At 55.6% G+C, this 27,762-nt stretch overlaps 1 protein-coding gene across 1 annotated transcript; it reads left to right on the plus strand.

Annotated features, from left to right (window-relative positions):
- The first annotated feature begins 1,140 nt into the window (after nucleotides 1-1,140).
- MCM5 (minichromosome maintenance complex component 5) lies at nucleotides 1,141-26,386 on the plus strand. Its single transcript, XM_022599941.2, has 17 exons — nucleotides 1,141-1,219; nucleotides 1,474-1,648; nucleotides 3,041-3,167; nucleotides 3,256-3,384; nucleotides 6,046-6,218; nucleotides 6,935-7,090; nucleotides 9,158-9,324; nucleotides 9,762-9,933; nucleotides 10,939-11,050; nucleotides 11,681-11,824; nucleotides 12,173-12,238; nucleotides 12,477-12,653; nucleotides 13,301-13,413; nucleotides 14,928-15,056; nucleotides 16,078-16,220; nucleotides 18,136-18,263; nucleotides 19,178-26,386. Exons 2-17 carry the CDS (start codon nucleotides 1,482-1,484, stop codon nucleotides 19,277-19,279), a joined length of 2,205 nt encoding a protein of 734 aa, XP_022455649.1. The 5' UTR covers nucleotides 1,141-1,219; nucleotides 1,474-1,481; the 3' UTR covers nucleotides 19,280-26,386.
- Nucleotides 26,387-27,762: the final 1,376 nt, after the last annotated feature.

Here is a 27,762-nt window from a genome sequence, read left to right on the forward strand (position 1 = left end):
AAGCACTGTTAAATAGAATGAGTTAAAGCTATGTCTCCATGCAGAGGGACTTCCCTGAAGGTTCAGATTCGTTTGATCTAATTTTGAAACCCTATAAACAGACTCATATTTTAAACACTCCCCGTAAGTATGTGCCAATGTAGCCTATGGAATAAAAAGTTCTTTCCAATAGTTCAGGTTGCGGGACTTCCTGGTGGCACAGTGGTTAAGACTCTGCGCTCCCAGTGCAGGGGGCCCGGATTCAATCCCTGGTCAGTGAACTAGATCCCACATGTATGCAGCAACTGAGTTTGCATGCCACAACTAAGGAGCCCACGTGCTGCAGCTAAGGAGCCAGGCTGCCGCAACTAAGACCCAGTGCAACCAAATAATAAACATTAGAAAAAATAGTTCATGTTGCCAGTGAGAATGGAAAAGAAGGGAGGGGAGATTATGCAGTCCTTATTGCTGCTTGAGAATCCGTCAAGTTTTGCCAGATCTTCCCGTTTTTAAAGTTAGCCTGGGAATCTGGTCATGAATTTTCACAAATTTTAAGCATTGCCAGATAATGAAAACTCTTATACAACTAAAAAAAAAAAAAATCACCAATTGGGTCTAAGGAAACATCCCTCGAGTCCCAAGTTTGAGTTTCGTCGTAGAGGCGCTAACGAGACCAGAGGTGGCTTCTTGATGATTATCCCCCACTTTTGGAAGCGTGTTTAGGGTGAGAGCTGGGAGCGCAGACAGGCAGCGCCCCCTCCAGCCGCTAGGGGGAAGCAGGCTCACACCCGGCAAGGGGTACTTCTCAGGGACCTATAGCTCTGAAAGGGGTCGTCTCCTCCTCAGACGTTGAAAAAGGTTTAAGAAGAGTACACAGAAAAGCCCTCGCACGCCCGCGCCGGCCCTCGGCCCGCCCCTCCGCCATCTTTGCGCCCCGCCCCGCCGCTACTTCCGGGTCAGTTTCGCGCCAAATTGTCCAGAACACAAAATGGAGCCCGGAAGGAGGCCAGGAGGCCTGACGTCATGCGCCCTGCCGCCAATCCTCTCCGGCGGCCCGCTCGTGGGGGGCGGGACTCGCGGGTGCAGCACGGTCCAATCGCTGGCCGCGGGGTCCCGGCGAACCAATGAGGGCGCAGCGGCCGCGGCGTCCAAACGCTGCGTCGGGTTTTTCCCGCGAAAGGCGGCGGCGGAGCGTTGGGACTCTTGTCTCTTTGGTTCCAGGCAGCGCGGGAAAGGAGAGGTGAGGCCACTGGGGCTGGGGAGTGGGCACCGCGGAGCCGGGCCCAGGGGTCGACAGGCATCTGCATTTGGGGTGCGGTAGGTCTGGGCAGGGGTTTCTCCTGGGAAAACTGGGGTAGGGGTCCGGGAGGCGGAACCGGGCTCACGCCTGTCCCGCATTCGGAGCCTAGGACCCAGGTTTCGGAGGGGACGCCGCGCGGCCCCATAACCCCCGCCCCCCCACGAATCTGCTCCAGCTCCTTGTCCCCGCGCCAGGTGCAGTCATGTCGGGCTTCGACGACCCCGGCGTTTTCTACAGCGACAGCTTCGGGGGCGACAACGCGGCCGATGAGGGGCAGGCCCGCAAGTCGCAGCTGCAGAGGCGCTTCAAGGAGTTCCTGCGGCAGTACCGAGTGGGCACGGACCGCACGGGCTTCACCTTCAAGTACAGGTGCGGGCCGGAGCGGTGCAGGAGGGGAGGTGCGGTCCCAGCGGTGTTTCGTCCACTCACTGGGGCCCCGCACCCCCGTGGCGTATGGTTTTGTACGTTTCACATCTAAAGTTAACGATTGAGTGAGTCACCTGGGTTCTTCGTCCAGGATCTGTTCCTATTCATTTATTCGTTACTGTCCTTTCGTGTAATGTCTGCGATATCTTGTAAACCAAGTTCTCAGTGGGTGCAAAAGGTGAAGACGGTAGTTATGTTTTACTTCACTCATTCATTCATTCATTCTTCATTCCACTCAATCACCTCCTATTGACTGAGCACCTGCTGCATGCCAGGCACTGTTCCAGGTGCTGGACTGCAGCACTGAATGAGCTGGGCAAGGCCCCTGTTCCTAGTCATTGTACATTGGTGCCATCGCACCAGATCCTCACAGGCCGTTAAAATGCAGAGAACGTGAGTTTGCAGGTCCAGGCTTGGGCCTGATTGATTATTAGCTGAGTGACTTCCAAGTGACGGTCTCTCTGGGCCTCAGTTTCTTCATCAGTAAAACGGCACAGCCACTCCTGCCTCCATTTATTCATGCATCAGCCAACATTGACCATCTATGTGCTGGACTCAGAGATGCAAAGATGAAAAGATTCATACTACTTGCTTTCAAGGAGCTTCTAAGTCAGTGGGAATGAGGCATAGGGAGCTACAAATAAATTACAAAGTGATAATTACCTCAAAGGAGGAATGTACAAGCAGAGTTAGGGAGGCTTCCAGGGGAGCCGAGGTGACCTTGAGCTGAGAGGAGAGTGTCAAGCATGGAAGGCATTTCAGATAGGAGCAGTTGCATGCAGGGGCAGGGTATGGGGTGGCGTGTTACAGCAAGGGGCTCTCGGGGCCAGGCTGGCTGTTGTGTGCGGCCCCGGACGTGAGGTAGACAGGGGTGAGGCCCAGGAGGTCAGTGGCCCCCGAATGTGTTTTTGGGATAATAGTCCCATAGGATGCTCTGTAAAAAGATTCTGGTGGTTGACAAGACAGGCATGGTCTCTGCTGCCTTCAATCTCCAGGTTCTAGCCGTGTGCCTTGTTAGTATCTGAGAGAGGATTAAAGGCTTCGAGGAGTCCACTGAAAGGACTGGTTTGCAGTGAGAGTCTTCCAGACACCTGTGCACAGAACCCTGTCTGTGAGCGCTGAACTGTCCTTTCATTACTGCTTGGACCCCTTCTGTGGACCTTTCTCTGGAGGATGCCTTTCAGCAGTGGGGGGACCTCTGCAGGGTTAAATAACAGAACCGCCTGGAACTAGATGTGTTTGAGAAGCGGGGTGGCGGGGCAGTGGTGTGGGAGACGGTGCGGGCGCACCTCAGCCAGCGTTGTGTCCTCTTCTCCTTCCCCACCCCCACCCCAGGGATGAACTCAAGCGGCATTATAACTTGGGGGAGTACTGGATCGAGGTGGAGATGGAGGACCTTGCCAGCTTCGACGAGGACCTGGCTGACTACTTGTACAAACAGCCGGCTGAGCATTTGCAGCTGGTGAGTGGGACCTCCCCGCCCCCCCGCCGAACCCCCAGGGCTGGCCCCGCTCTGGTCACTCCCAGCCTGCCCCCCTCCTCCTCTCCAGCTGGAGGAAGCTGCCAAGGAGGTGGCCGATGAGGTGACCCGGCCCCGGCCTGCTGGCGACGAGGTGCTCCAGGACATCCAAGTCATGCTCAAGTCGGATGCCAGCCCGTCCAGCATCCGCAGCCTGAAGGTGGGTCCACTCAGGCCAGTTGAAGGGTGGCGGTGGCGGCTGCATGTGAGGAGGGGCTTTGGAGAGAGACCTGGGTGCCAGCTGTGTGACCCTGAGCAACTCACTCGACCTTTCTGAGCCTCTTTGCGCCCCTGAAAACTTAGCTCGTTGGGCAAATGTTTGCTGAGTTCTTCCTGTGGGCAAGGCGTGAGTTGGGTCCTGGAGAAACAGTGGTGAACTCAGGACAAGCTGCTGTCCCCGGGGAGACTGGATAAGCTGGTGAACATCACCCATGGTCACTGTAGATGACCGTAAGAGCAATGGGAGAAACCAGGAGGGTGATGAGAAAACGTGGGGGCCCCTCTGGAAAACATCAAGAAGGCTGCTTTGAGGAGGGCACGTCTGAGTGGAGATCTGAGGGTGAGAACAGGCAGCACGCAAACAGCTGGGAGAGAATGTTCGAGGGGGCAGGGAGGGCACAGCTGGTACAAAGCCTGCGAGGCAAGGGGGGCAGGGTGTGTGCCAGGCCGAGGGAAGGACAGCCAGCATGGCTGGAGAGTGATGAGGCCGAGGGAGAGTTTGGCAGAGCCAGTCTGCCATCCAGTCTTTTTTGGTTTTATTCAATGAGCACTTATCGAGTGACTGCCCCTCGCCGGGTGCTGGGGGAACCTCACTGTAGACAGACAGGACCTGGTTCCATGGAGCTTACAGTGGGAGAAACAGACAAGGAGCAGTGAGCTGATTTCAGGTCCTGTGATACGAGTCATGAAGCAAAGGAAACAGGCAATGTGACAGTGGCCAGGGGTCCGGGAGGTGGTCGGAGAAGGCCCCCCTGAGGAAGTGATGTTGGTGCGAAAACCTGAGGGATACGCAGCCCCGTGACAGCCTGAGGGAGGAGCGTTCCAGGCTCCTGGAGAAGCAGGTGCAAAGGTACTGGGGTGGGGACAGCAGCAGGTTTCAAGGGACAGAAAGAAGCCAGTGTGGCTGGACCTCAGGGAGTGAGGGTGGGAGGAGAGGAAGGGAGGGAGTGGGTAGAGAGGCCAGATGGCCAGGGCCTTGGCTGCTGTGGAAAGCAGCTTGAGTTGAAGGTTAGGTAGGAGGATGGGCCGATTCTATCTTCAAAGGTTCCCTTGGGCTGCCGTGTGAAAGAATTGATACAACAGGCAGGGGTGGGACAGGAGAGCTTCCTGAGGAGGAAGTGAGAGCCTGACGTTGGTTCTTCTGTCACGAGGCTGTTGTGAGAAGCAAATGAAAGGATGCGTGTAGCTGTGCCTTTGAACTGTGGGCCCAGGTAGTGTCACCTCTGTGTTACTCACCAGAAGGCCATGCTCTGGTCTTTGCTGGAATCCCCGTGTCCTGCAGCTTGGCTGGGGTCCCTGCCAAATCCTCCTTGATTAGCACAATGGTAGTTCTGTTCCAGAAGCAGGGCTGGGCTGTGGGCTCTCGAGGCTGTGGAGCGTGTTGGCTTCGTCTATGTGTCCAGCACCGGGGAGGGGACCTGGGACCGTGTGTGGAACTCACCCAAGCATCACGCATTTGCCTGTCTGCGGAGGCGGTATTGGACTTGTTTTGCGAGGCAGCTGTTTCCTCAGAGAAGCAAAGCTCAGCGCCACATGGGACAAGCTTCCTATTCTCAGACCCACTGGAAAACCCAGTGACTGGCCTGCCTCGGGTGACGGGTGTCCAGTGGTAGAGGAGGGGTCCTCTCTAGAAGGATCGCTTGTCGGGGTGGCTTATGGGCTGAGGCAGCCTCAGTCTTTTCCAACCCTGGGGTCCTGGAGGGCTAGGCTTCCTGCAGCTTGTAGATAGCTTTCCAGGAGACAAGCTCGGGGGGGGGGGGCGGGGGTTCAGCAGGTCTGGGGTCCCCGGGCCGTGGCAGCAACACATGCCTCTGGTCTCACTTCTTGTGGGGGCAGCCTCCTTCCCGAACCTTTCCCCTCCCCTCCCCACCTTCTGGGCTTTGAGGGGCCTCAGCACGAACCTGTAGCCTGCCTGTCTGTCCCAGAAAAGCTCCTGGGAGGGGGAAGAAGAGATGATGTTGAAAGGAACTTTTCTTATTTTTTGCTTTTTATTATAAAAAAAAATCACACAGACAAAAGTAGTGAGAATAGTGTAATGAACGCCATCTACCTTTGCCTGGATTTAATGGCTGTTAACATTTCGCCTTATTTGCTTCTTTTTTCTGCTAAAGTATTTTATTTTATTTATTTTTTAAATAAATTTATTCATGTACTTACTTATTTTTGGCTGTGCTGGGTCTTCGTCACTGCGCACGGGCTTTCTCTAGTTGTGGTGAGCGGGGGCTACTCTTCGTTGCCGTGCGCGGGCTTCTCGTTGCAGAGCATGGGCTCTAGGCGCGTGGGCTTCAGTAGTTGTGGCACGTGGGCTCAGTAGTTGTGGCACGTGGGCTTCAGTAGTTGTGGCGCCACAGGACTTAGTTGCTCCACGGCATGTGGGATCTTCCCGGACCAGGGCTCGAACCCGCGTCCCCTGCGTTGGCAGGCGGATTCCTAACCACTGCGCCACCAGAGAAGCCCCCTGCTGAAGTATTTTAAAGTAAGTTACAGACATGGTCCTGTATCCCTGAATACTTCAGTACACATTAGAAAAAGATTCTCTTACGTGATCTCAGGTGTTCCCGGCTCCCTTTAACCAGCCACCCTCCCCGTGGCTCTGTTGCAGTCGGACACGATGTCGCACCTGGTGAAGATCCCCGGCATCATCATTGCCGCCTCTGGGATCCGTGCTAAGGCCACCCGCATCTCCGTCCAGTGCCGCAGCTGTCGCAACACCCTCACCAACGTCGCCATGCGCCCCGGCCTGGAGGGTTACGCCCTGCCCAGGAAGTGCAACATGTGAGTGGGCTCTGCGTGGCCCTGTGGCACGGTGGGGGTGACAGGGTGACATCTCAGCGGAGATGTGAAGGAGGAGGACCCGGCCTGCACCACCGGCAGCAGGGAGGGGCTGGGGCAGCGGTGTGCCCTGTGGGCCAGGGGCAGACCTGGTGCCCTGGGGCGGTGGCGTCCCTCTGCAGTGGTGAGTTCTGTCCCTCCAGGGCGCCCAGACAACCTGAGCCGGGAGCCAGGGTTGGGAGTCCACCGGGAGTCTTCTACAGCAAACCTTGGCTCGCTGGGGCAGGTCTGGAGGGAAGGCCCAGGAACATGCCAGGCTCCTTTGTTTACACATTGCCTGTGGCTGCATTTGCGCTTCAGAGGCAGAGTGTGTGGCCTCGTGGCCCACAAAACTGAAAATGTTTGTCTCTGGCTCCTTACAGAAAACTATTGCTGACCCCTGATCGCAAGGGCCCCTACCCTCTCTGGCTGCTGGTTCCCCTCAGCTTCCTGACCTCAGGCCTCAGCCACCTTTCTTTTCTCTATACTTAACCCCCTTGCCTGTCTCGGGCTTTGAATACCGTTTGTGTGCAGGTCTCCCCACTCCTAGCCCTGTGGGTATCCCCCGCTGAGCTGCCCTCCTTTAGGGCCTTCTCCCAGGGTCCTGGAGACCGCTAGCTTGTTGCTGGCCTTGGGGCTCTGGGGGCAGCTCTGGTGACCCTTCTCCTCCCCACCGACAGGGATCAGGCCGGGCGTCCCAAGTGCCCGCTGGATCCATACTTCATCATGCCGGACAAGTGCAAGTGCGTGGACTTCCAGACCCTGAAGCTGCAGGAGCTGCCGGATGCGGTGCCCCACGGCGAGATGCCCAGACACATGCAGCTCTACTGCGACAGGTGAGCGGGCTCCCTGGCCGTGCCCCTGAGTTGGGTGCCGCGAGTGGCCGGCTGAGTGCAGTGGGGTGCGGGGGAGGGTGGCTGGTTACAGGACACTTGCTCCGTGCCTGGTGCCGCCCCCATGCTTCCTCTCATCTCGTCTCCCCATAATCTGCGGGGGCGGGTCCACCCCTCTTTGCAGACGAGGATGTGTGACCGGCTCAGTGAGTGGAGGGGCTGGGCTGCCAGCCTGCGTTCTTCCTGCAGGGTCTCCGCAGCCCTCTTAGAACTGGGAGGCCCAGAACTGGACAGCCAGTAGCTGGGGGAGCCTCTTTCCAGCCTGACGCCCACCCCAGGCTTTCTGTTAAGATTCTTCCTTGGATGTTGCCTGGTGATTGGAAAGGGGGAGAGGGTACTGGGCCAGCCCGGTCCCCTCCTGGTGACCTGGGAGGAAGGTGTGCAGGTGTGGACTGGGCTTCTTCAGCAGGGCTCCTGCACCCCGGCGTCACGTGCACACGGTCTGTGCCGCACGTTTCTCGGAGGAGGGGCTCCGTAGGTCATTAGCTTCCTTCGTGGCTGTGGAAGGTGTAGAGGTCAGGCTCTTGAGCAAGTTACGTGGGCTCCTCACCAGGAGAACGGGGACAGGGACAGGCCTTAACCTCATCAGGCTGCTGGGAGATTTAAATTGGAAAATGCATGTTGAGTGTGTAGCACGGTTCCTTCTTCTTTCTTTTTTTTTTTTTTTCAGTCGAGATATAGTTGTTTTACAATGTTGTGTTAGTTTCTACTGTGTAGAGAAGTGGAGTTCCCTGTGCTGTACAGCAGGTTCTCATTAGTTATCTATTTTATACATATTAGTGTGTATATGTCAATCCCAATCTCCCAATTCATCCCACCCCCCTTTTCCCCCACTTGGTGTCCATACATTTGTCCTCTACACTGTGTCTCTAGCACAATTCCTTAATACAGATTAAATATTCGGTGTTTATTAGATTATTCAAATGGTCTATGATTAGATTATTCAAAGCTGAGGAAGTGGGGTCTGGGAAGAGGGGAGTCATAGAACGATAACAAAGACAGTGAGGGTCCTTTAGAGGATATGACTCTCTAGTGGATAAAGCACTTTTGGGTCTCCTACCTCACTTGATCCCACAGTAACCCAGCAGGTCAGATCACTATCATCCCCTTCCAGGCTCAGAGAGGTGACACAGCTTCTAAGCAGCAGAGTACGGATACATGCCCCAGTGTCCGTTCTGTGCTGCACAGGCTGGAGGGGCTCAGAGACTTCCCTGTTTCTCTCTCTTTCTCTCTCTACATATATATATATATATATATATATTTTTTTTTTTTTTTAAAGTCTTTATTTACTTATTTAGCTGGGTTAGGTCTCAGCTGCGGCAACGCGGGATCTTTGTTGTGACATGTGGTATCTTTTGTTGCGGCGCTCAGGCTTCTGTCTGGTTGTGGCGCGCAGGCTTAGTTGCCCCGCGGCATGTGGGATCTTAGTTCCCCGACCAGGGATCGAACCCGTGTCCCCTGCGTTGGAAGGCGGATTCTTAACCACCGGAGCACCAGGAAAGTCCCTCAACACCTTTTTTTTTTTTAAAGAGGAAATTAAAATCCAGAGGCAGAATGACTTGGCTGAGCTCGTGGAGCCGTGAAAGAGGCAGAAGCGGCGTGCGGCCCTTGCAGGGAGGCTGGGAGGGCGTGAGGAGGGGGGCTTCCCCCGAGATGGCCGAGGGGAGGTCCTGCAATGCGTCTGACAGCAGATGAGATGGAGGCGGGGCACCTGAGGGGCTGGGGTGGGCGCCCCCCAACTCCAACCAGCATAATGGATGAGCTCCTGAGGCCCGTGGAGGGGTCAGGCCAAGGCCTGTCTTCCTCCCAGCAGCTGGGCCGTCCAAGCATGGGCTGGGCTGTGGTGAGAGGGAGAGGGCCCTGGGCGGTGCGGGGGCTGGAGCCCACGGTGCTGGGGCCTTGTGTAGAGATGGCGAGGTGGATGGACGGCGAGTGTGACGGGGTCGGGGGAGCCGGGGGCTCCCTGCCCCCACCAGCCTCTCACCTTCTTCCTCCCCATCCTCTTCTCAGGTACCTGTGTGACAAGGTCGTCCCTGGGAACAGGGTCACCATCATGGGCATCTACTCCATCAAGAAGTTTGGCCTGACCGCCAGCAGGGGCCGCGACAGGGTGGGCGTGGGCATCCGGAGCTCCTACATCCGGGTCCTGGGCATCCAGGTGGACACAGATGGCTCCAGTGAGTGTGCTTTGGGCCGAACCCCCGTCGTCCCTCCCCTGGGCTGTTGGTGGGCCTTGTCCTGGTCTCCCCGTGTCCACCTTTGCCCCTGCGCTCTGTCCCGCACGGCAGCCGGGTGAGCGGTGCTGTTCTCACCAGAGACGCCGTGTCACCCCCGTCGGCAAGATGGAAGATGTCCCTGAGGGCCCCTGTCACCTGGCCCTCCTCAGGTCACACCCCGCCCGCCACACTCTTCCGCTTGCTCACTGGACCCTGGAACACACAGGCCCACGCCTGGTGCAGAGACCTGGGGTTCTGTCTTTGCTCAGACTGACGCTTGTGCTGCTCGGCTCTGAGGGCCCTGCTCTGGGAGGCCCTGGGCCGGCCCAGGGCGGTGGGCCGCAGGCAGCACGTTCTCCCTCAGGGCGCTCACGCAGGCCCCTGCTCTGACCACCCAGGCCGCAGCTTTGCTGGGGCCGTGACCCCGCAGGAGGAGGAGGAGTTCCGGCGCCTGGCCGCCCTCCCCAGCGTCTACGAGGTCGTCTCCAAGAGCATCGCCCCCTCCATCTTTGGGGGCACAGACATGAAGAAGGCCATCGCCTGCCTGCTCTTCGGGGGTTCCCGAAAGAGGTGGGTGTCCAGGCCCCCCAGGTCCGGGGAGGGGAATTAGTGACTTGCCCGCAGGAGGGCAGCTTCCAGGTGGTCAGGACATGAATGCCCTTTTCATTTATTTGCCCAGGACCCTCAGCCCCGCCTGCCCCTCTCAGGCACCCTCCCCGCCTCCCAGGCTGGCTGCCAGCCGGGTGGGGGCTGGCCCACACCCTTCCTCTGGAGCAGTTGCCCGGCCCTGGCTAGGCCGGGGCCTTGGCGGTGTGAGGGGCCTGGCCAGTGCCGGGGAGAGCTCGGGCTTGGAGTCTGAGACCGGGGTGACATCTCTCAGGGCTGCTTATTTACCTTGCGACCTTGGGCAAGAGACACCACTTCTCTGAACCCAAGTCTCCACATGAATAAGACAGGTGAAAGCCTCTTACTCAGGGGACATCCCGTCCTTTTAAAGTAAAATAGTAGAGGTAGAGGAAGTAATAATATTAGCAGCTACCAGTTACCGAGTTCTTATACCACGTGCCAGACATTCTTCTGAGTGCTTTTATGTGTTTCCAACCCAGTCAGTCCCCAGATTAGCCCTGTGAGAAAGCTACAATCGAGCCCATTTCACAGATGAGGAAGTTGAGGCATAGAGAGCTAAAGGGACTTGCTCACAGGCATGTGCGCTGGGGCCAGGAGTCTGTCCTCGCGGTGTCCCCTCCACAGTACTGCGTGCGGCCCGCTGGTGGCTCCCTCTCTTTCCTTCTTTCCAGCTGGGTTGGGGGGTGTTTATCAGATGCTGACTGTGTGTGCCCAAGCCCAGCTCTAAGTGCCGTTTCCTCTGAACCTCCCCTCCCTTGGAAGCAAGTTACCACGGATGAGGCTAGGGACACAGCTCGCTATGAACGTGGCTCTCAGGCCAGAGCCCCTGCCTCCCCGCCTGCTCTGAGGCCCATGACAGGTCGGGGGGCCGCCAGCCAGACCACTGTGACCAACCAGCCCTGGGTTTCTCGCCTTGCTCACCTGGCCCGCCTGCCTGCCTTACCCCAGGCTCCCCGACGGCCTCACTCGCCGAGGAGACATCAACCTGCTGATGCTGGGGGACCCGGGGACGGCCAAGTCCCAGCTGCTGAAGTTTGTGGAGAAGTGCTCTCCCATCGGGGTGAGTGCCCAGGGTGACCTCTGTTCGCCTTAGCTGCGCCGCGGACAGGAAAGCTGCGGGCGGGGCCGCAGAGGATAGAGGAGGAAGGGGGCCGACGGCGTGTGTAGGTTTGGGGCAGCGGGCGGAGTGCTGGACTCGATGGGGTTTGTTTGGTCTCAGCCTGGCTGGTAATTGGCTGTGGGCCTTGAGCAAGTCACCCAATCTCTCTGAGTCTCAGTTTATCCATCCACTAAGTCTTAACATCGATAGCAATAGATGACAAGGGACTCAGGGTGGGGATGCCTTTCCTGGGAGTCAGGAGTCGACCCAGCCCTGAGGCCCCCTGGAACAGTGTCACTGCTCTCCTCTCGGCCTCAGTTTGCTCCTCCGTGAGCCGGGCCCCCAGGGACTGCTTCATGGGACAGTTGTGGGGTTCAGGTGAGTGATGGATGTGAACGCTCCCCTGTGGGAGAACCGCCAGGCTGGGGCTGGGGTGGTCCCCCCATCAGAGGAGGAACACTGAGATTGTCTGTGCTCTGCAGCCAGCTGTGATGTGTGACCTTGGTTGAGCCCTAGCTCCTGGGGCCCCTTGACTTACTGGGTCAGCATGGAGCCATGATGGGCCCTGACCCTCCCGCCTCCCTCCCCCAGGTGTACACGTCTGGGAAAGGCAGCAGCGCGGCTGGCCTGACAGCCTCGGTGATGAGGGACCCCTCGTCCCGGAACTTCATCATGGAGGGGGGAGCCATGGTCCTGGCCGATGGTGGGGTCGTCTGTATCGATGAGTTTGACAAGGTGAGCCTGGCAGGGTGAGGTGGTGGCTCAGTGGTGGTGGTGCCTGCTGGCTGCGGGCTGGGGGTGCGGCCTTCTGTGCTTGGACGGCAGAAACCACCTGTGATGTGGAGACCTCCCGGTGCTATCGGGAAGTAGCTGCACCTCTCCGAGCCTCAGTTTCCGCACCTGAGAGTGGGGAGAGGAGAGTCAAGCCCACACACTGTCCCCGTGACTAGAGGTGACCCGGTTCCTGCCATCGGCCTGGCACAGGGTCGGGACTTGGGAATGGTAGCTCCTGTAGGGTTTCCTGCTGCCACCGTGCCCCGGCCCCTCACCTGGGTCTGGTGGACGTTTCTATCTCCTACACAGATGAGAGAAGACGACCGCGTGGCCATCCACGAGGCCATGGAACAGCAGACCATCTCCATTGCCAAGGTGAGCATCCTCCCTGGTCCAGCCCGGCAGAGCTGTTCCAGGGTGCTGGGAGGGGCCAGGTTCTGGCCCCGTCCTCAGGCTGCCCTGAGTGGCCCGACCTCTGTTGGCCGCAGCAGTGGTCCTGGAATCCTGTGTGTGTGCGTGTGTGCGTGCAGGCATGGGTGTGCGCACCTGAGAGGGCTGTGACCCCGCGTTCCCATCTCCCTGTCCTCTGCTTCCCCCCACGCTTCCCTGTCAGGCCGGCATCACCACCACCCTCAACTCCCGCTGCTCAGTCCTGGCTGCTGCCAACTCAGTGTTTGGCCGCTGGGACGAGACGAAGGGGGAGGACAACATCGACTTCATGCCCACCATCCTGTCCCGTTTCGACATGATCTTCATCGTCAAGGACGAGCACAACGAGGAGAGGGATATGGTGCGTGGGGGGCTGGACTCCAGCCAGGCCCGCGGTTCTAGGGGTTGGGGGGCGAGGGTGGGCAGACAAGGGGCTTGACCCGAAGTCCTGGCCCCCAGATCGGCCCGTGAGTGGGCCACCAAGGAGGCAGGGTTGTGGATTCCAGGAGCGCTGCACTGGGCGTCCCGCGTCCTACCTCTCCTGTGCTCGATGTGCCGTGAGATTTGGGGTCAGTCATTCCCTGGGTGTCGGTCCCTTCTGTGTGAAATGAGGGGGTTGGCCTTTGGATGCAAGTACTAGAACCCCAGTTCCGGTCAGTCAGTGTCTGAAAGGAACTCCAGCGCTTACGTAATGGACAAGCCTGGAGGCGCGAGGCTCGGCTGGGTCAGGTCTCTGTCGTCTGGGCGCCGCTGTCTCTGCCTCTCGGCCTGGCCTCCCTTAGTGGAGGCTTGTTCTCAGGCAGCTGCACCCCTCGTGGTGGCAGAGAGGGGCCTTGCAGCTCTGGGATGTCGTCTTACCAGCTGACAACCCGCAGGAAAAGCGAGGGCCTCCTCCTCTCCACCACTTCTAGCCCTGGCAGCTCTTCCCTCCCTGCCTGCTCCACCTCTGTGTTGGGACCTGGCTTGGGAAGGTTTGTGGGCTGACCCCGTGTCCCCTCTGCCTCCCAGATGCTGGCCAAACACGTCATCACTCTGCACGTGAGCGCGCTGACACAGACCCAGGCCGTGGAGGGCGAGATCGACCTGACCAAGCTAAAGAAGTTCATCGCCTACTGCCGCGCGTGAGTCCTGGATGCAGGCCCCACAGGGGTGGGGCTGCCCGGCTCCCCTGGAGTGGGAGAGAGCCCCATTCAGGATGCCTGAGATCAGGCCCTGAGGATTTTAGCTCTGCTCCTTTCTGACCCCGCACAGTTGCTCAGTGGCTCTTGGCCTCAGTTTCTCCATCTCCGAAGCGAAGGTGGAGAATTTAGATTGTCTCTGGACTTCTCTGGTGGTCCAGTGGTTAAGACTCCACGCTCCCGATGCAGGGGGCATGGGCTCAATCCCTGGTCGGGGAACTAAGATACTGCATGCTGCACGGTGAGGCCAAAAAAATAAAAAGAATTTAGATGGTCTTGAAGACCCCCTTGACTCTGGTATGCAGGGAGGCTTGTGGACATGGGCTCTGGGTAACTCCTGCCCCCACTGTGTGACCTTGGGCAAGTCAGTTGAGCCTCGCTTTCCCTGGGTGGTTGTGTCCTAGGGTTTTTGTAAGGATCACACAAAATGATGAGTGAGCGGCACAGCCCTGCACCAGGTAAATACTCAGTAAATGGCAGCTGCAACCTTAAATATTGTTGTTCTCACAGATGGCCAATGACAATAGTCATACACATAGTAGTTAGTCTGTGCCAGATGTTATCCTGAGAGTTTTATGTATAAGTGAACACCATCCCTCTCCCCAGACCTATGAGGTTGGTGTATTATTATTCCATTTTACAGATGGGGAAGCTGAGGCAGAGAAAGGTTAAGTAACTTGTCCAGGGTCACAGACAGGAGGTAGTGGAGCCAAGACTTGAACCCAGGTACCTGGCTCCAAAGGCTGTGCTTTTAGCCCCTGTACCAAGATTCTGGACACACACCTCAGATGTCTCTTATTGGAACTAAAACCCAAGGGTGGAGGGATCTTTGAGTGCCTTTCTAATGGGAGGTGAAGTGCTGCATTCAGGTGGGTCCCTACTCACCACTTCCTCCTGGGTGATGGGTGGTGCGGTGCTCATTGGTACCTGGGTCTTTGTCATGTCTGAGCTCTTCATGGCCCTGTCCTCAGAGGCTTGGGCCCTTGGGTGTGAGTCTGAGAGCCCCAGATTCTAGTCCTCCCTTGACGCCAGGTCCCACGTGGCTTATGGGGAGTTTCCTCCCTCCCTCTGGCCTTGCTCACCTCATCCGCAGCATGAGGGTTGGATTAGGTGAGCTAAGGCTTCCCTTAAGTCAGTGACAGTTCAGTGGGCTGGGGGGGGGGGGGGCTGCGGGGGGGTGGGGGTAGGGTGGGGTTAGATCCTGAGCAGACACCCCTGCTGCTCCCCTCCCCCACCCCCAGCTGGCGTGCTCCCTGCCCTGGACAGCGGTCTCTGTGAGCCTCTTGTGGGTGTCATTGTGCATCTTGTCCCTGAATGTGTTGGGGGGAGGACCGCTGAGAGGCCACCGTCTGGTGGGCCCGGAAAGCATATGTCTGCAAGCCAGCAGAGGGCCGGGGATGGGGTGAGTACCCCAAGATTTCTTCCTGGCCTCATGGCAGCCACTCCCCATCCTGCAGGAAGTGTGGCCCTCGGCTGTCGGCAGAGGCTGCAGAGAAGCTGAAGAACCGGTACATCATCATGCGGAGCGGGGCCCGTCAGCACGAAAGGGACAGTGACCGCCGCTCAAGCATCCCCATCACCGTGCGGTGAGCAGGCGGGCAGGCCAGGGCCGGGCTGGGCAGATGGCCTCGGTTTACAAGGCACGATGTGCCCAGCAAGTCTGGGGCCGGGGCTGTTGCTGACTACGTGGTGCAGGCCATGGTCAGGGCTGCTGGGCAGGGAGCACTCCTTTGGGAGTGAAAACAGTGGCCTCCCTCATTATCTATATCTCTTGTTTTGTTTACTGTTGAGAAAATCTGGAACCCTTTCTTCTGAATTCGGTCTAGCTTCCCTCATCGCCGGGAAGCCTGAGGGTGAAGGAGGGTCCAGGCGGGGACCTGGGGTCCAGGGAGACCTGGTCCTAGCCTCCAGCCCACTGTGTGACTGCAGGGAAATTGCTTTCCTTTTCTGGATCACAGTTTTCTCAGCTGTTAGCTCTTGTCACTCTTGTGAGTTTATGCAGTAGAGTGACTAAGAGCTTGAACCTACCTCGTTTGAATCTTGCTTCCAGCACTGATTAGTTAGAAGTGGATTTGGCTGTATGTAATAGAAAACCCACATGAAGTAGCTTAAGTAAATTGGGAGTTTATTTCTCTCTTCTGTAAAAACATTTGAGGGTAGGTAGTCCTACCTATGTGATGGCTCCTCAGTCATCAGCAACCTGGGCTCCTTCAGGTTCACCCTTATCCTCATCGTCCAGGATGGCTGCTGGAACTCCAGCCATCACCTCCACATTCCAGGTGGCTGGAGAGGAAGAAAAAGAAAGGTCCATCTTTTAAGGACACTTCCTGAAGTTCCCATAAAATATTTGGACTTACAGCTTACTGGCCACATCTTAGTCACACAGACACATCTAGACGCAAGAGAGTCTGGGAAATGCCTTTTAGGTGGGCGCCACTTGCTAGAATAGAAGTCGGGGTTCTGTTACTGAGGGAGATGGATCACGGGGACAGCCAGCAGTCACCCCTGTACTTTTAGTGCCTGGGGCAGGCACCTCCTGGAGGTCAGGGTGGGATGAGGAGAGATGATGGGCTGAGTCCGCCCTGGCGTCCCATCGCTCCCACACAGGCAGCTGGAGGCCGTCGTGCGCATTGCTGAGGCCCTCAGCAAGATGAAGCTGCAGCCCTTCGCCACGGAGGCGGATGTGGAGGAGGCTCTGAGGCTCTTCCAGGTGTCCACGCTGGACGCCGCCTTGTCCGGCACCCTGTCAGGTGAGCAGACGCAGGGACCCGGGCTCGGGTGGCTTGTGGGCTCCGTGGGCAGGGCTCATGCTGGACACCTGCTGTGCTTGTTGCTTCTCTGCATTGCTTCTCCACGCTTCCTCCTGGGAATAAGCCCGTCTCCTGTCCCCAGCCCCCACCAGCCAGTTTCCCCCAAGATGGGAAGAACAGCCTCTCTCCAGACTCTGGAGCACAATTCTTCTGACCCAGTTCATTATTATAATTCACAATTTTATCATCCGTTAAGAATGGTAGTTGGCACCTGTTTTTTTTTTTTTTTTTTTGACTGCATCACGCAGCATATGGAATTTCCCTGACCAGGGATCGAACCTGTACCCCCTGCAGTGGAAACATGGAGACTTAACCACTGGACCTCCAGGGAAGTCTGCATGTACCCCTGTTTTTGAGCCGTAACCATTTGAGTGCTTCCAGAGCTCTTTTCCTCCGTTTCACTTACAGCTGCCCTCAAAACCCCCAGAAGCCAGGCTGGGCACTTAGCCCTTCACCTCTTAAGAGATGGGAAAACTGACGCCCAAAGAGGCCTTTTCACAGTGCCCAAGGTCACCGTTCGCCCAGCTAGAATGCATGTCTCTTGACCCCGAGGCCAGCGGGGTTCAGGCTGCCGTTAAGTCCTGCTGCCTGCTTCGGGCTCAGCCTCTGAGCACCTCTGGAGCGCTGATTCTGTGCCAGGCTCCCCTGGGACGAATTCATTCCTTCCCCAGCAGGTACTTAGTGCTTAGAATTTGCCGGGCTGTTTTAGGTGCTGGGAGTCTAGGAGTGAGCAGATCTCTAAGTCCGCGCCTTGTGAGGCCCCCCTTCTCCATGGGGGAGACGCAGCAAAGAGGCAAACAGATCAAGCTCAGGGGGTAAAGAGCACGGAGGAATGTTGGGGACCATCCTCGGGTGGTCCGGGTGGGCTCTGAGGAGGTGGCAGGAAGCAGGGACTGGCGTGAGTGAGGACAGATGGCTCCCCGGAGTGTGGGGTTGGGCACCGCACGTAGAGCGAGGGCTGAGTGGCAAGACCCCAAGGACAGCAGGCTCGGTGTGTTCAAGGGCCCGTGTGGCTGGAGCCAGGGAGGTGGGTGGTGTCTGATCGCCCCGCCGTCCCCTCGGTGAAGATGACTCAGCCTCTGCCCTGGAGGGCCTTCCTGGCAGCGAAACTGGAGCTGGGCTTCGCAGGCTGGGTAGGAGTTTACCTTGCAGACTCATTTCAACTTGGAGCCTTGACGTCCCTCTCAGTGGCTCCCCCACCACGGTCCCACCCTCTCTGTAGCTGAAACACCAAGGCCTTTGCAGGCCTGGGTCAGCAGGGGAGATCCATCCTGGGGCAATAGTTGGAAATTACGAGCCTGCTTGCCTGGGCTGCTTGCTGGGGCGCCTCACAGATGTGGTCTCCGGGGCAGCCTGCGCGCCCTTCTGGGTCACTGCTGGGTCCCCTCCAGCTCTCCATCTGAGATAGATTCCCCCAGGAAGTCTTCCTGCTGCTGCTTATCCCGCTGCCTGGGGGCCAGGTGCTGTCGTCAGCTCGTGGCCCTCCTCAGAGCCCTCTAGTGGCTGTTCTGCTCACCAGAATCAAAGAGAAACCTGTGCCGTGGCCTCCAGGGCCCGCAGGACGTGCCCCCACTCTGGCCATGTCCCTGGCCCCCTGACCGCGTTTTGATCGAGATGGGCATATTTCCCACCTCCAGGCCTTTGCACCTGCTGTCCCCTCTGCTTGCAGCATCCTTCCCACAGGTCAGCCCCGTCCCTGACCCTGGGTCTCTGTCGGTCATCTCGGTCAGGTCCTGGATGTCCCCGGGCACGCTCTTCCTCTTCCTCTCATTTTCTCTTCCGGGCCTGGCTCACTCTTACCCACTGTGGGCAGACTGGGGTCCCCACCCATCCGTCTCCCTCCTCACACCCACAGGGGTGGAGGGCTTCACCAGCCAGGAGGACCAGGAGCTGCTGAGCCGCATCGAGAAGCAGCTCAAGCGCCGCTTCGCCATTGGATCCCAGGTGTCGGAGTACAGCATCGTCCAGGACTTCACCAAGCAGGTGGGCCTTCCCGGCGTCCCGGTGGGAGTCCTGCGGGCTCCCTGTGGCCTGGTTCCCAGCCACCTAACATTGCGTCCTGTTGCTCAGCAGACAGGCCCAGGATGGGGAAGGGGCAGCTGTTCCTCGGCCCGGGCCCGTCCGCAGTGTGCCTCCCCTTGTGACTTTCTCTGTCACGTTGGGGGGAGAGGAGAGGTGGCTGAGGTCCTGCTGGAGTCTGCCAGGCTTCCCCAGCCCTCCATCTCTCCCTTCGCCTCATTGCCTGGCCTTTGTGTGTGGGGGAAAGGGAGGGGCAGAGCCAGGAGGATGAGCCACCCAGCTCGCCGGGGACAGTGCTCTTGACCCCATAGAGAAGGGATGGGTCTTCTAGAAGCTGTGCGCAACTTGTCACCGTCTTTGAAATCGCAGGGACAATCCCAGGTTCTGGGCTCAGCTCCTCTCACGTGCGTCATCTCCTCTTGATCCTCAGAGCAGTTTTATGCAGTAGGTGATACCACGCCGGTTTGAGAGATGAGCAGACGGAGGCTTACAGGGGTTTAGGGGCGTCAGGAGCTTGGGTTCTAGAGTCACGTGGGCTCAGCTGAGGTCTCAGCTCTACTACTTAATTGCTGTGTGACTTGGAGTGAGTGACTTAACTTCTCCGTGCCTCAGTTTCCTCTTCTGTATAAAGGTGATGATCACAGTACTAGCTGTGTGAGGATGTTATGGGATAGAACGAGTTCAAGTATGTGAAGACTTAGAACAGGGCCTGGCACGTGGTAGTCGCTCAGGAAGTGTGAGCTTGTCTTAGGATGCAGAGAGGTAGGATGTGAAGGCTGGAGAGTCCCCCATGAGCACGGGACACCTGGGCTTCCGGAGGGAGGGGTGTCTGGGGTTCCGTGGGAGGCACGCCCCTCATCCGACCCTGTGTCCTGCAGAAATACCCGGAGCACGCCATCCACAAGGTCCTGCAGCTCATGCTGCGGCGGGGCGAGATCCAGCATCGCATGCAGCGTAAGGTCCTCTACCGCCTCAAGTGAGCTGCGCCTCCCGCCGCAGGAATGCTGTTGTCACCCCACCTCCACTTCCTTGAGCCTCCCACGCGCTCTGGACAGAGGGACCCCAGCTGCCCTGCCTCGCTGCGTCTGGCTTCTGCCTCAGCGTGCAGATCCAGGAAAGGTGCTTTTGGAGTTTATTGAAATAATAAAGCCGTGTTGTGTTTGGATGTCTGTGGGCTTCTGCACTGGGTGGCCTGTCACCCCCATCCTGCCCTCATGTGGGGCAAGGACAGGCTTTGGAATCTGACAGACCTGGGTTTCTGACCTGCATCTGCTCCTTGGGCTCCTGGGCAGGGCATTCACCTCTGTGCTCAGGTTCTGCAGCTGCTCGATGGGGAGGGTCCAGCCCGCTTCTCGCCAGCACTGGTGAGAGTTCAGCAAGATCCAGTGTGCGGAGGTGCTTGGGAAAGTCCGTAGCTGTTCCCCAGCAGCCAATGTGTGGGTGACAGCTGTGGGTTTGCATCAGACTGGATTCACCGAAACTTGCCACGCCTCAGTTTCCTAATCTGTAAATGGGGGTGACACAGGGTTGAGTTTAGGAGAAGAGAGCTACTGGTAGTGAGTGTCCAGGAAGGACCAGGCATTGTGGGGAGACTGATGGCATTTGGATTCAGGGAGGTGGATTCTCACTGAGCCTTAGAGCAAAGTAGGTAAGAGAGGGGTGCTGGAATTCAGTAGACTGGATCTCTCCTGGCGGGCCACCTGCAAGCTGTGTGATCTTGGGTGAGGCTCCTGACTTCTCTGGGCCTGAGTTTGGTTTTTTGTTTTTTGGCTAGCCACGCGGCTTGCAGCATATCAGTTCCCTGACCGGGGATTGAACCTGGGCCACAGCAGCGAAAGCCTGGAATCCTAACCACTAGGCCAACAGGGAACTCCCAAGTTTGTTAGTTTTTTTTGATATGCCGTAATTTATTTTGCCATTTCTTTCTTTCTTTTTTTGGTCTAGTTAGCGTCCGCCACCATACATAGTTACACACTTTTTTGTTGTTGTTGTCATGAGATCTTTTAAGATCTATTCTCTTGGCAACTTTCAAATACCCAGTATATATTATTAACTAATAGTTCCCGTGCTGTACATTACATCTCCATGGCACATCTTATACCTGGAAGTTTGTACCTTTTAAACCCCTTCACTCGTGTGTTGTACCTTCCGGCCCCCTCCTCTTCCCGATTCTGTCAACCGTCACCCTGTTCTCTACCTCTGAGCTTGGCTTTGTTGCTGTTGTTGTTTTAGATTCCATATTATAAGTGAGACCATGCAGTACTGCTCTTTCTGCGTCTTGCTTAGTGTGCCTAATACAACGCCCTCAAGGTCCATCCATGGCACAAATTGCAGGATTTCCTTTTTTTTTTTTTAAGGCTGAATCATATTCTGTTGTGTACATGCACCACATTTTCTTTATCTTTCCATCTACTGATGGACACTTAGGTTGTTTCTGTACCTTGGCTATTGTAGATAATGCTGCAATGAAAATGGGAGTGCAGAAACGTTTTTGAGTTAGTGTGTGTTTTCTTCAGATAAATATCCAAAAGTAGATTGCTAGATCGTACGGTAGTTCTATTTTTAATTCTCTGAGGAACCTCCATACTCTTCCCTAGTGCCTGTACCAGTTTACCTTCATACCAACAGTGCACAAGGGGAAGTTCCCTTTTCTCCACACCCTCACCAACACTTATTTGTTGTCTTTGCTAATAGCCATTCTAACAGGTTTAAGGTGATAACCTCCTTATGGTTCTGATTTCCTTTTTCCTGACGATTAGTGATGTTGAGCATCTTTTCATGGACCTGTTGGCCATCTGTATGTCTTATTGGAAAAATGTCTATTCAGATCTACCCTTTTTTTAAAATATTTATTTATTTAATTTTGGCTGTGTTGGGTCTTCGTTGCTGCGTGCGGGCTTTCTCTAGTTGCTGCGAGCGGGGGCTACTCTTCGGTGCAGGTGCACGTGCTTCTCATTGCGGTGGCTTCTCTTGTTGCGGAGCACGGGCTCTAGGTGCATGGGCTTCAGTTGTTGTGGTGCTCGGGCTCAGTAGTTGTGGCTCGTGGGCTCTAGAGCACAGGGTCAGTAGTTGTGGTACGTGGGCTCAGTAGTTGTGGCACACGGGCTTAGTTGCTCTGCTGCATGTGGGATCTTCCCGGACCAGGGCTCCAACCTGTGTCCTCTGCATTGGCAGGCGGATTCTTAACCACTGAACCACCAGGGAAGCCCAATGCCAGTTTTTTGGTCATTATTTTGCCTAATACTGAAATACTAATATGAGTATATTTTGTTTTTAAAAAGGTAGAATTCACAAAATTAACATATCAGTGAAATAAAATATTTGATATTTAAAATACATTTGGAAATAGAAAACCTCAAGCAAAGCACGAATGTACCAGTATATGTTAAACATCTTATTCTAATAAATTATTAAAGTGTTTAAAAATAACTATCATATAAAAATGAAGACAATCATGAGAAACCCGAAGTAAGGCGATTTGATTTTCCTAAAAACTTGAACAGGAAGACTTGACGCCCCAGTGTGGTCATTGCTGAATCACAGTGTGTTTTTGTGCCACACTTTCCAGCTGCTTCAAGCTCTCTCAGACGGCACCGTTGCGGGAAACGGAGAGATGAGAAGGGCTAAATCAGCTTTCCTCTGACTCACTCGTGTTCAAAGCCCATTTCTGCTTTGATAATTGGAGGAGGACCTTTCACACAGCGCTTTGTTGTCTTGTCTGGATGCCGACCTTCCTGAGAGCATCAGAGCATTTCCGGTGCCTCTTTACCTTTCATCTTGATTAGCCGGAGACACTTGAGTGTTTGCTGCATTCATTGCAGGACCCATCCTTCTGTTCCTTTGTTTGAGGAGTGTGGGAGCCTTAACCCTGCAGCCGGGTTGGGTTTGCATTTCTTGGGGATGGAGAGGGAACCTTCTCCCAGGAATATGCTCACTGGAGGTCTCAGCCAGTGAGGGTTGGTGCCCAAACCCATGGAGACTGCAAAGCAGTGATTTTCCAGCTCCATCACCCCACATTTGTAAGCTGGGATGCACTTGTCCCCCCAGCAGTCATGGCTGCTGTTACTGTTACAGATGGGGAAACTGAGGCTTGGAGAGGATGGGTCACAGCGAGTGAGGGCGGGGTCAGGATTCAGACCCGGCTGTGCTCTGAACCTGCCCACCACGCAGCCTCCTGGACCACAGCCTGGCGGAGGTGCCGGTCCAGGGGCAAGACCTCCCGGGCATAGTCACTGTCCCCTGGGGCAGATGGCCCGACTGTGGCAGGCGGAGGGCTGAGGGACCGGATGGGGTGCGACTAGCTTGGCTGTGGCTGGGAGGGGCGGGAGTGGGGCTCATGCTGAGAACTTGGACAGCTACAGGTCGTGGAGCCTTGAACCTTCCAGGCAGAGGGGCTGTGAAGGTGGAATACTTGGGCATTTGGGGAAGCCGACGGAGCCTCCACAGAGACTGGAGGGAGGAGCAGGAAGGCTGTGTGGATGCATCCAGGGTGGGAGCAATGCGGGACTGGGCCCGGGGTCTTGCTGAAGTCTGAGCAGAAGGGTCCTGGCCCAGGTTGGGTCTATCCCAGGCAGCTCCCTCTCCTGAGACCTCACTGCTCTCAGATCTCTCCCTCCCCGCGCCCAAGGAGAGCTCTCCTGCAGACTCCTCCACTGGGCAAGTCCCGTAATCTCTCACCTCCCTTTTCTCATCTGTGAGAAGGAGGTGACAAGTAGTCTTTCCCTCCTGGGGTGGCTATGAGGACGCATGAGGTGACCGATATCCCATCGGGCCTGTGCCTGGTACAGAGGAGGGGATCCCAGGAAGGGCTGGGCATCTGTGGTTTTCTCTGCCTCTGGCTTCTGCATTCTGTCTCCACCTTTTCCTACCCAGATGGCTGAGCGCCTCTCCTGGCACCCTTGTCCCCCATCCATCCCCGGTTTCTGTGGGTCTTTGAACTTCTGTTTCCACTAAGAGAACCACCCTGTACCCCATCTCCAGTCCAAAATTCAGGAGAAAAAGCACGAGTGAGGGGAGAACTGATGAGGATCTGTGACTTAGGCCCTCTGCCCGTGGTCTGGAGACTTACACCGCTGCAGTTGCCCGTAGTCAGACACGGCTTAATTTATGCCCACGGTGGGAACCCTCAACGTGATCTTCCCCTGTTCACACGCACTGGATCAGACGTCTTACGGTGCAGATGTGCTCAAGACCCATATTATAAAGGAAAGTGTAGTGAAGATTATGTGAGTTTGGCTTTTTTTGCATTGGAAATAAACACAGTCCCCACTTGAAATGTGTGATTTTGGAGAAGTGCTTGTGAGTAGCAGCCTAACGCATTCTCTACTCTTTAAGAAATAAAACCACAAAAAATATTGGATTTAAAAAAAATACTAGAGACAAGCATTCCATCTATCAGCTCATGAAAGGAGTTTTTATATTTTGGGATGCCATAACAAATTTATGTATTTAAACATAAAAGTCTGTATGTCAGTTTTGTATTTGACAATAAATGATGTAAATGGAACCTTCATGTCTGGAGGAGCCAAAGTAGACTTTTGTTTTTTTTTTTTTGGCTGTGCCGTGCAGCATGTGGGATCTTAGTTCCCCAACCAGGGATTGAACCCACGCCCCCTGCATTGGGATGTGCGGAGTCTTAAATCACTGGACCGCCAGGGAAGTCCTGATGTTTGTTTTAATCATTATGGTCTGGCCAGGGAGTACGTTAAAAGGATTTCTAATACAACTTTTGATAGGATATAGATCAAAAGGAACAATTTTTCTCTTACACTGTGAGGCAATAAGGCATAGTGGTTAAGAGCATGGACCTGGAGCCGGGTGGCCTGGGCTCAAATTACAGCTCTGCTGCTTTCTAGCTCGTGACCTTGAGCCACTTAACTGCACTTCTCTGAGCCTTGATTTCCCCACCTGTCAAATGGGGGTGACACTGTCTCTTCAGGAGAGATGTGAGGATTCCATAGGTTAGTGTTTATAAAGCACACTGGACTGTACCTGGTACACAGGAGGTGTTCTGGGTACGTGCTAATATTAAGCTTAGAAAAAGCATCAACATTTCAAAGTGGGTTCCAAGTTCATGGCGCATGTTACTGTCTGTGAATCAAAAAAGAAAGCTGGAGAACGTGGCAGGCCCTGGGGACAGTGGATCGGCCACCTCAGCTGAGCATTTAGAACATTCGAGCACGATGCTGAATAAGCAAGTTATCATTTGGAAACTTTGCAAGAGGCAGTTATGATTCCCACCCCCATGTTCTGAGTCTCGAGAGCTGTTTTAGTGGGAAGTGGAATTGGCTGGGAGCAGTCGACTGGTAACCAGCACCTTCCACCCAAACTCAGCCAAAGGCCAGTTCCGGTGAGCGTGTAACTTGTCCTTTGGGTTTGGGGGGCGGGGGGGGGGGAGTGGAACGGTTTGCTAGGGCTGCCATAACAGTATAGCACAGACTGGGTGCCGTAAACAGCAGACATTGATTTTCTCACAGTTCTGGAGCTGGAAGTCCAAGATCCAGGGGTTGGAGAGCTTGGTTTCTTCCGAGGCCCCTCTCCGTGGCTTGTGTGTGGCTGCCTTCCTGTCGTTGCCTCACATGGTCCGTCTAGGCCGGAGGGGTTACTGGGAGCAGGCTTCACCTGGGGACCAGGGTCTTCTGGTGCTTTCCTTTACCCTGGCCTGCTCCCTGGCAGTTCATGTGTAGGTTGAGTCTAGTTCCCCAGCACAATGCTTGTTGAATGAATGAACGAATGCAGCGACACACAGTTATTGAGCACCGCTGTGTGCTAAGCACTCCTTGTACATTCTATGATCTGATCCTCCCTGAGACCCCGTGAATTCGTGGTTTATTACCCTCATATTATAGATGAGGAAACCGAGCACAGAGACGTTAAGTAAGTCTCCCAAGGTCACACAGCTGAAGAGTGGTAGCAGTGGCATCACACTGAGGACTCTCATGTACAGATGAGCTGCCTGATACATGTATCAGACAAAGACAAGTCTGATGTTGTGGTGTCCATAGTGTCGGAAGACCCCTGAGACTTTGCCAGGGTCTCTTCTCAAGCAGTCCCCTGCAGCTCCAGAGAGGACTTTATGTGACTTTCAGCCTTGTTCTGCGGCACAGATGGGGGGGGAGGCCTGGGGCTAGGATGGACCTCGGAAGCTGGAAGGGCCGGAGCTGCTGCTCACTGGAAGGCCCAAATGCTCAGCTTGCTCTCCGGGTTAATGCCTTCCTGGGTCAGTTCGGGGAGCAGGGTGGGGGGGGGGGGCTGATGATGCTACCACCGCTGCAGTGGGGAGGGTGCTCACAGCCAGACCTCCCCCTCCCAGAGAGCCCTGGGGGCAGGGAGGTCCTGCTGGGGCTGGGCCAGGTTGCCAGTGAAATCTTTGCCTGAGGAAGCAGATCAGTAATCAGGGGGGGTCAGGTGATATCAGGAGGGTGAACCCCAACTCAGGCAGAACCCTGGCAGAGGCAGAGAGAGGGAGGAGGGGTCCACATCTCAAATTGGTCGGAAAGCTTTTTCCTTCTCCGTTGGCACAGACTGCTCCAGCCCAAACCCTGCCCAGATACTGAGGGCTGCTGTGGGGATTAAATGGGTTAAAACATGGGAAACACTTAGAAGCTCCTGGCACAGAGTAAAAGCTTATCAAACGTGGGAATTCCCTGGTGGTCTGGTGGTTAGGACTCTGCACTTCTACTGCAGGGGGCATGGGTTTGATCCCTTGTTGGGGAATTAAGATCCTGCAAGCCGCGGCCAAAAAATAAAAAGCCTCATAGATAGTACTTGCCTGGTGGCGCAGTGGTTAGGAATCTGCCTGCCAGTGCAGGGGACATGGGTTCAAGCTCTGGTCTGGGAAGATCCCAGATGCCGCGGAGCAACTAAGCCTGTGGGCCACAACTACTGAGCCCGCGCTCTGGAGCCCGTGAGCCACAGCTACTGAAGCCCGAGCGCCTAGAGCCCGTGCTCCCAACAAGAGAAGCCACCGCAATGAGAAGCCCACGCACCGCAACGAAGAGTAGCCCCTGCTCACCACAATGAGAGAAAGCCCGCGCGCCGCAACAAAGACCCAACGCAGCCAAAAGTAAATAAATAAATAAATAAATTTATTTATTTATTAAAAAGAAACGTTTGTAGACATACAGGAACCGACATGCATTGGCACATGCTAAAAGATTGGCAGTGTTGTGGGATAGTAAGCGCCCTGTCTCTGTAGGCAGTCAAGGACCCGTTGCAGGGCTTGGTCTTCCAGGTCTGGGGGCCTGGAATTCTCCCTGGTGACTAATCAGTACTTTGTGCCTGGGACTCACACCCATTAATTACACGTTACTGTGTTTACGTTCTGTTTCGTGCCGGGTTTGCCATAGGGACTCAGTAAATAGCCGTTGTATGAATGAGCGGCATATCCTCAATTTACAGATGGGGAATCGAGGCTCGGATTTTAAGGAAAAGAATGTCTCAGCCTGTAAGTGGAGGGTCCAGGTTACCAACCTAGGGTGGTCTTATTAGTGCCTTCAAGGGCTTCTTGTCTCTCCCACCGTTTCTCCTCACCCCCTCCCACCCTCTCACTTCGTTCTTCCTTATGGAACCAGCTCAGCCTGTGGGTTTTTTTTTTTTAATATTTATTTATTTGGCTGTGCCAGGGTCTTAGCTGCGGCATGCAGGATCTAGCTCCCTGACCAGGGATCGAACCCAGGCCCCCTGCAATGGGAGCGTGGAGTCTTAACCACTGGACCACCAGGGAAGTCCCTCAGCCTGTGTTTCTTTTTTCTTTTTAAAGCTTTTTAAAATATTTATTTATTTATTTGGTTGCACCGGGTCTTAGTTGTGGCACGTGGGCTCCTTTGTTGCAGCAGGTGGGCTCCTTTAGTTACAGCTTGCCAGCTGCTTAGTGGAGGCATGCATGTGGGATCTAATTCCCTGACCAGGGATTGAACCTGGGCCCCCTGCTTTGGGAGCGCGGAGTCTTAACCACTGCGCCACGAGGGAAGTCCCTCAGCCTGTGTTTCTGAGCTACTTGACCTGCCTTATTCTGGATCCAGACTTCAGGCTCCACGCCTGATAGCAGTGCTGTCTGTCACGATCTCTGAGAATTTGTCCGTTTCTTCTAGGTTGTCCATTTTATGGGCATATAGTTGCTTGTAGTATATCGCCCTCTCTGGATCTCAGTTTCCTTGTCTGTAATGTGGGTAGGGCATTTCTGGTGTTAGCACCAAAAGTCCTACATCCCAGAACTCCCTCCATCCTGGGCAAACCAGGACAGTCGGTCACCCTGCAATGGGGGAAATAAAAAACTACCCCGAAGAGTTGTAATCAGAGTTGAACGGCATGTGTAAAAGCACTCAGCTCGGTACCCGTCACAGGGCCAGTGCTCGATCAATGGGAGGTGCAGGTACTGAGCCTTCCTGAGTGTGAGGTGGAGGCCGAAAGGCCTGAGCCTGGATCCTAATGCCGGCACAACCTGGCTGTGTGCCCTGAGTTT

Source organism: Delphinapterus leucas, chromosome 11, assembly GCF_059928025.1.
Source record: "Delphinapterus leucas isolate spDelLeu-1000000601 "Yukka" chromosome 11, BTC_Dleu_Yukka2, whole genome shotgun sequence".
Taxonomy (NCBI): domain Eukaryota; kingdom Metazoa; phylum Chordata; class Mammalia; order Artiodactyla; family Monodontidae; genus Delphinapterus; species Delphinapterus leucas.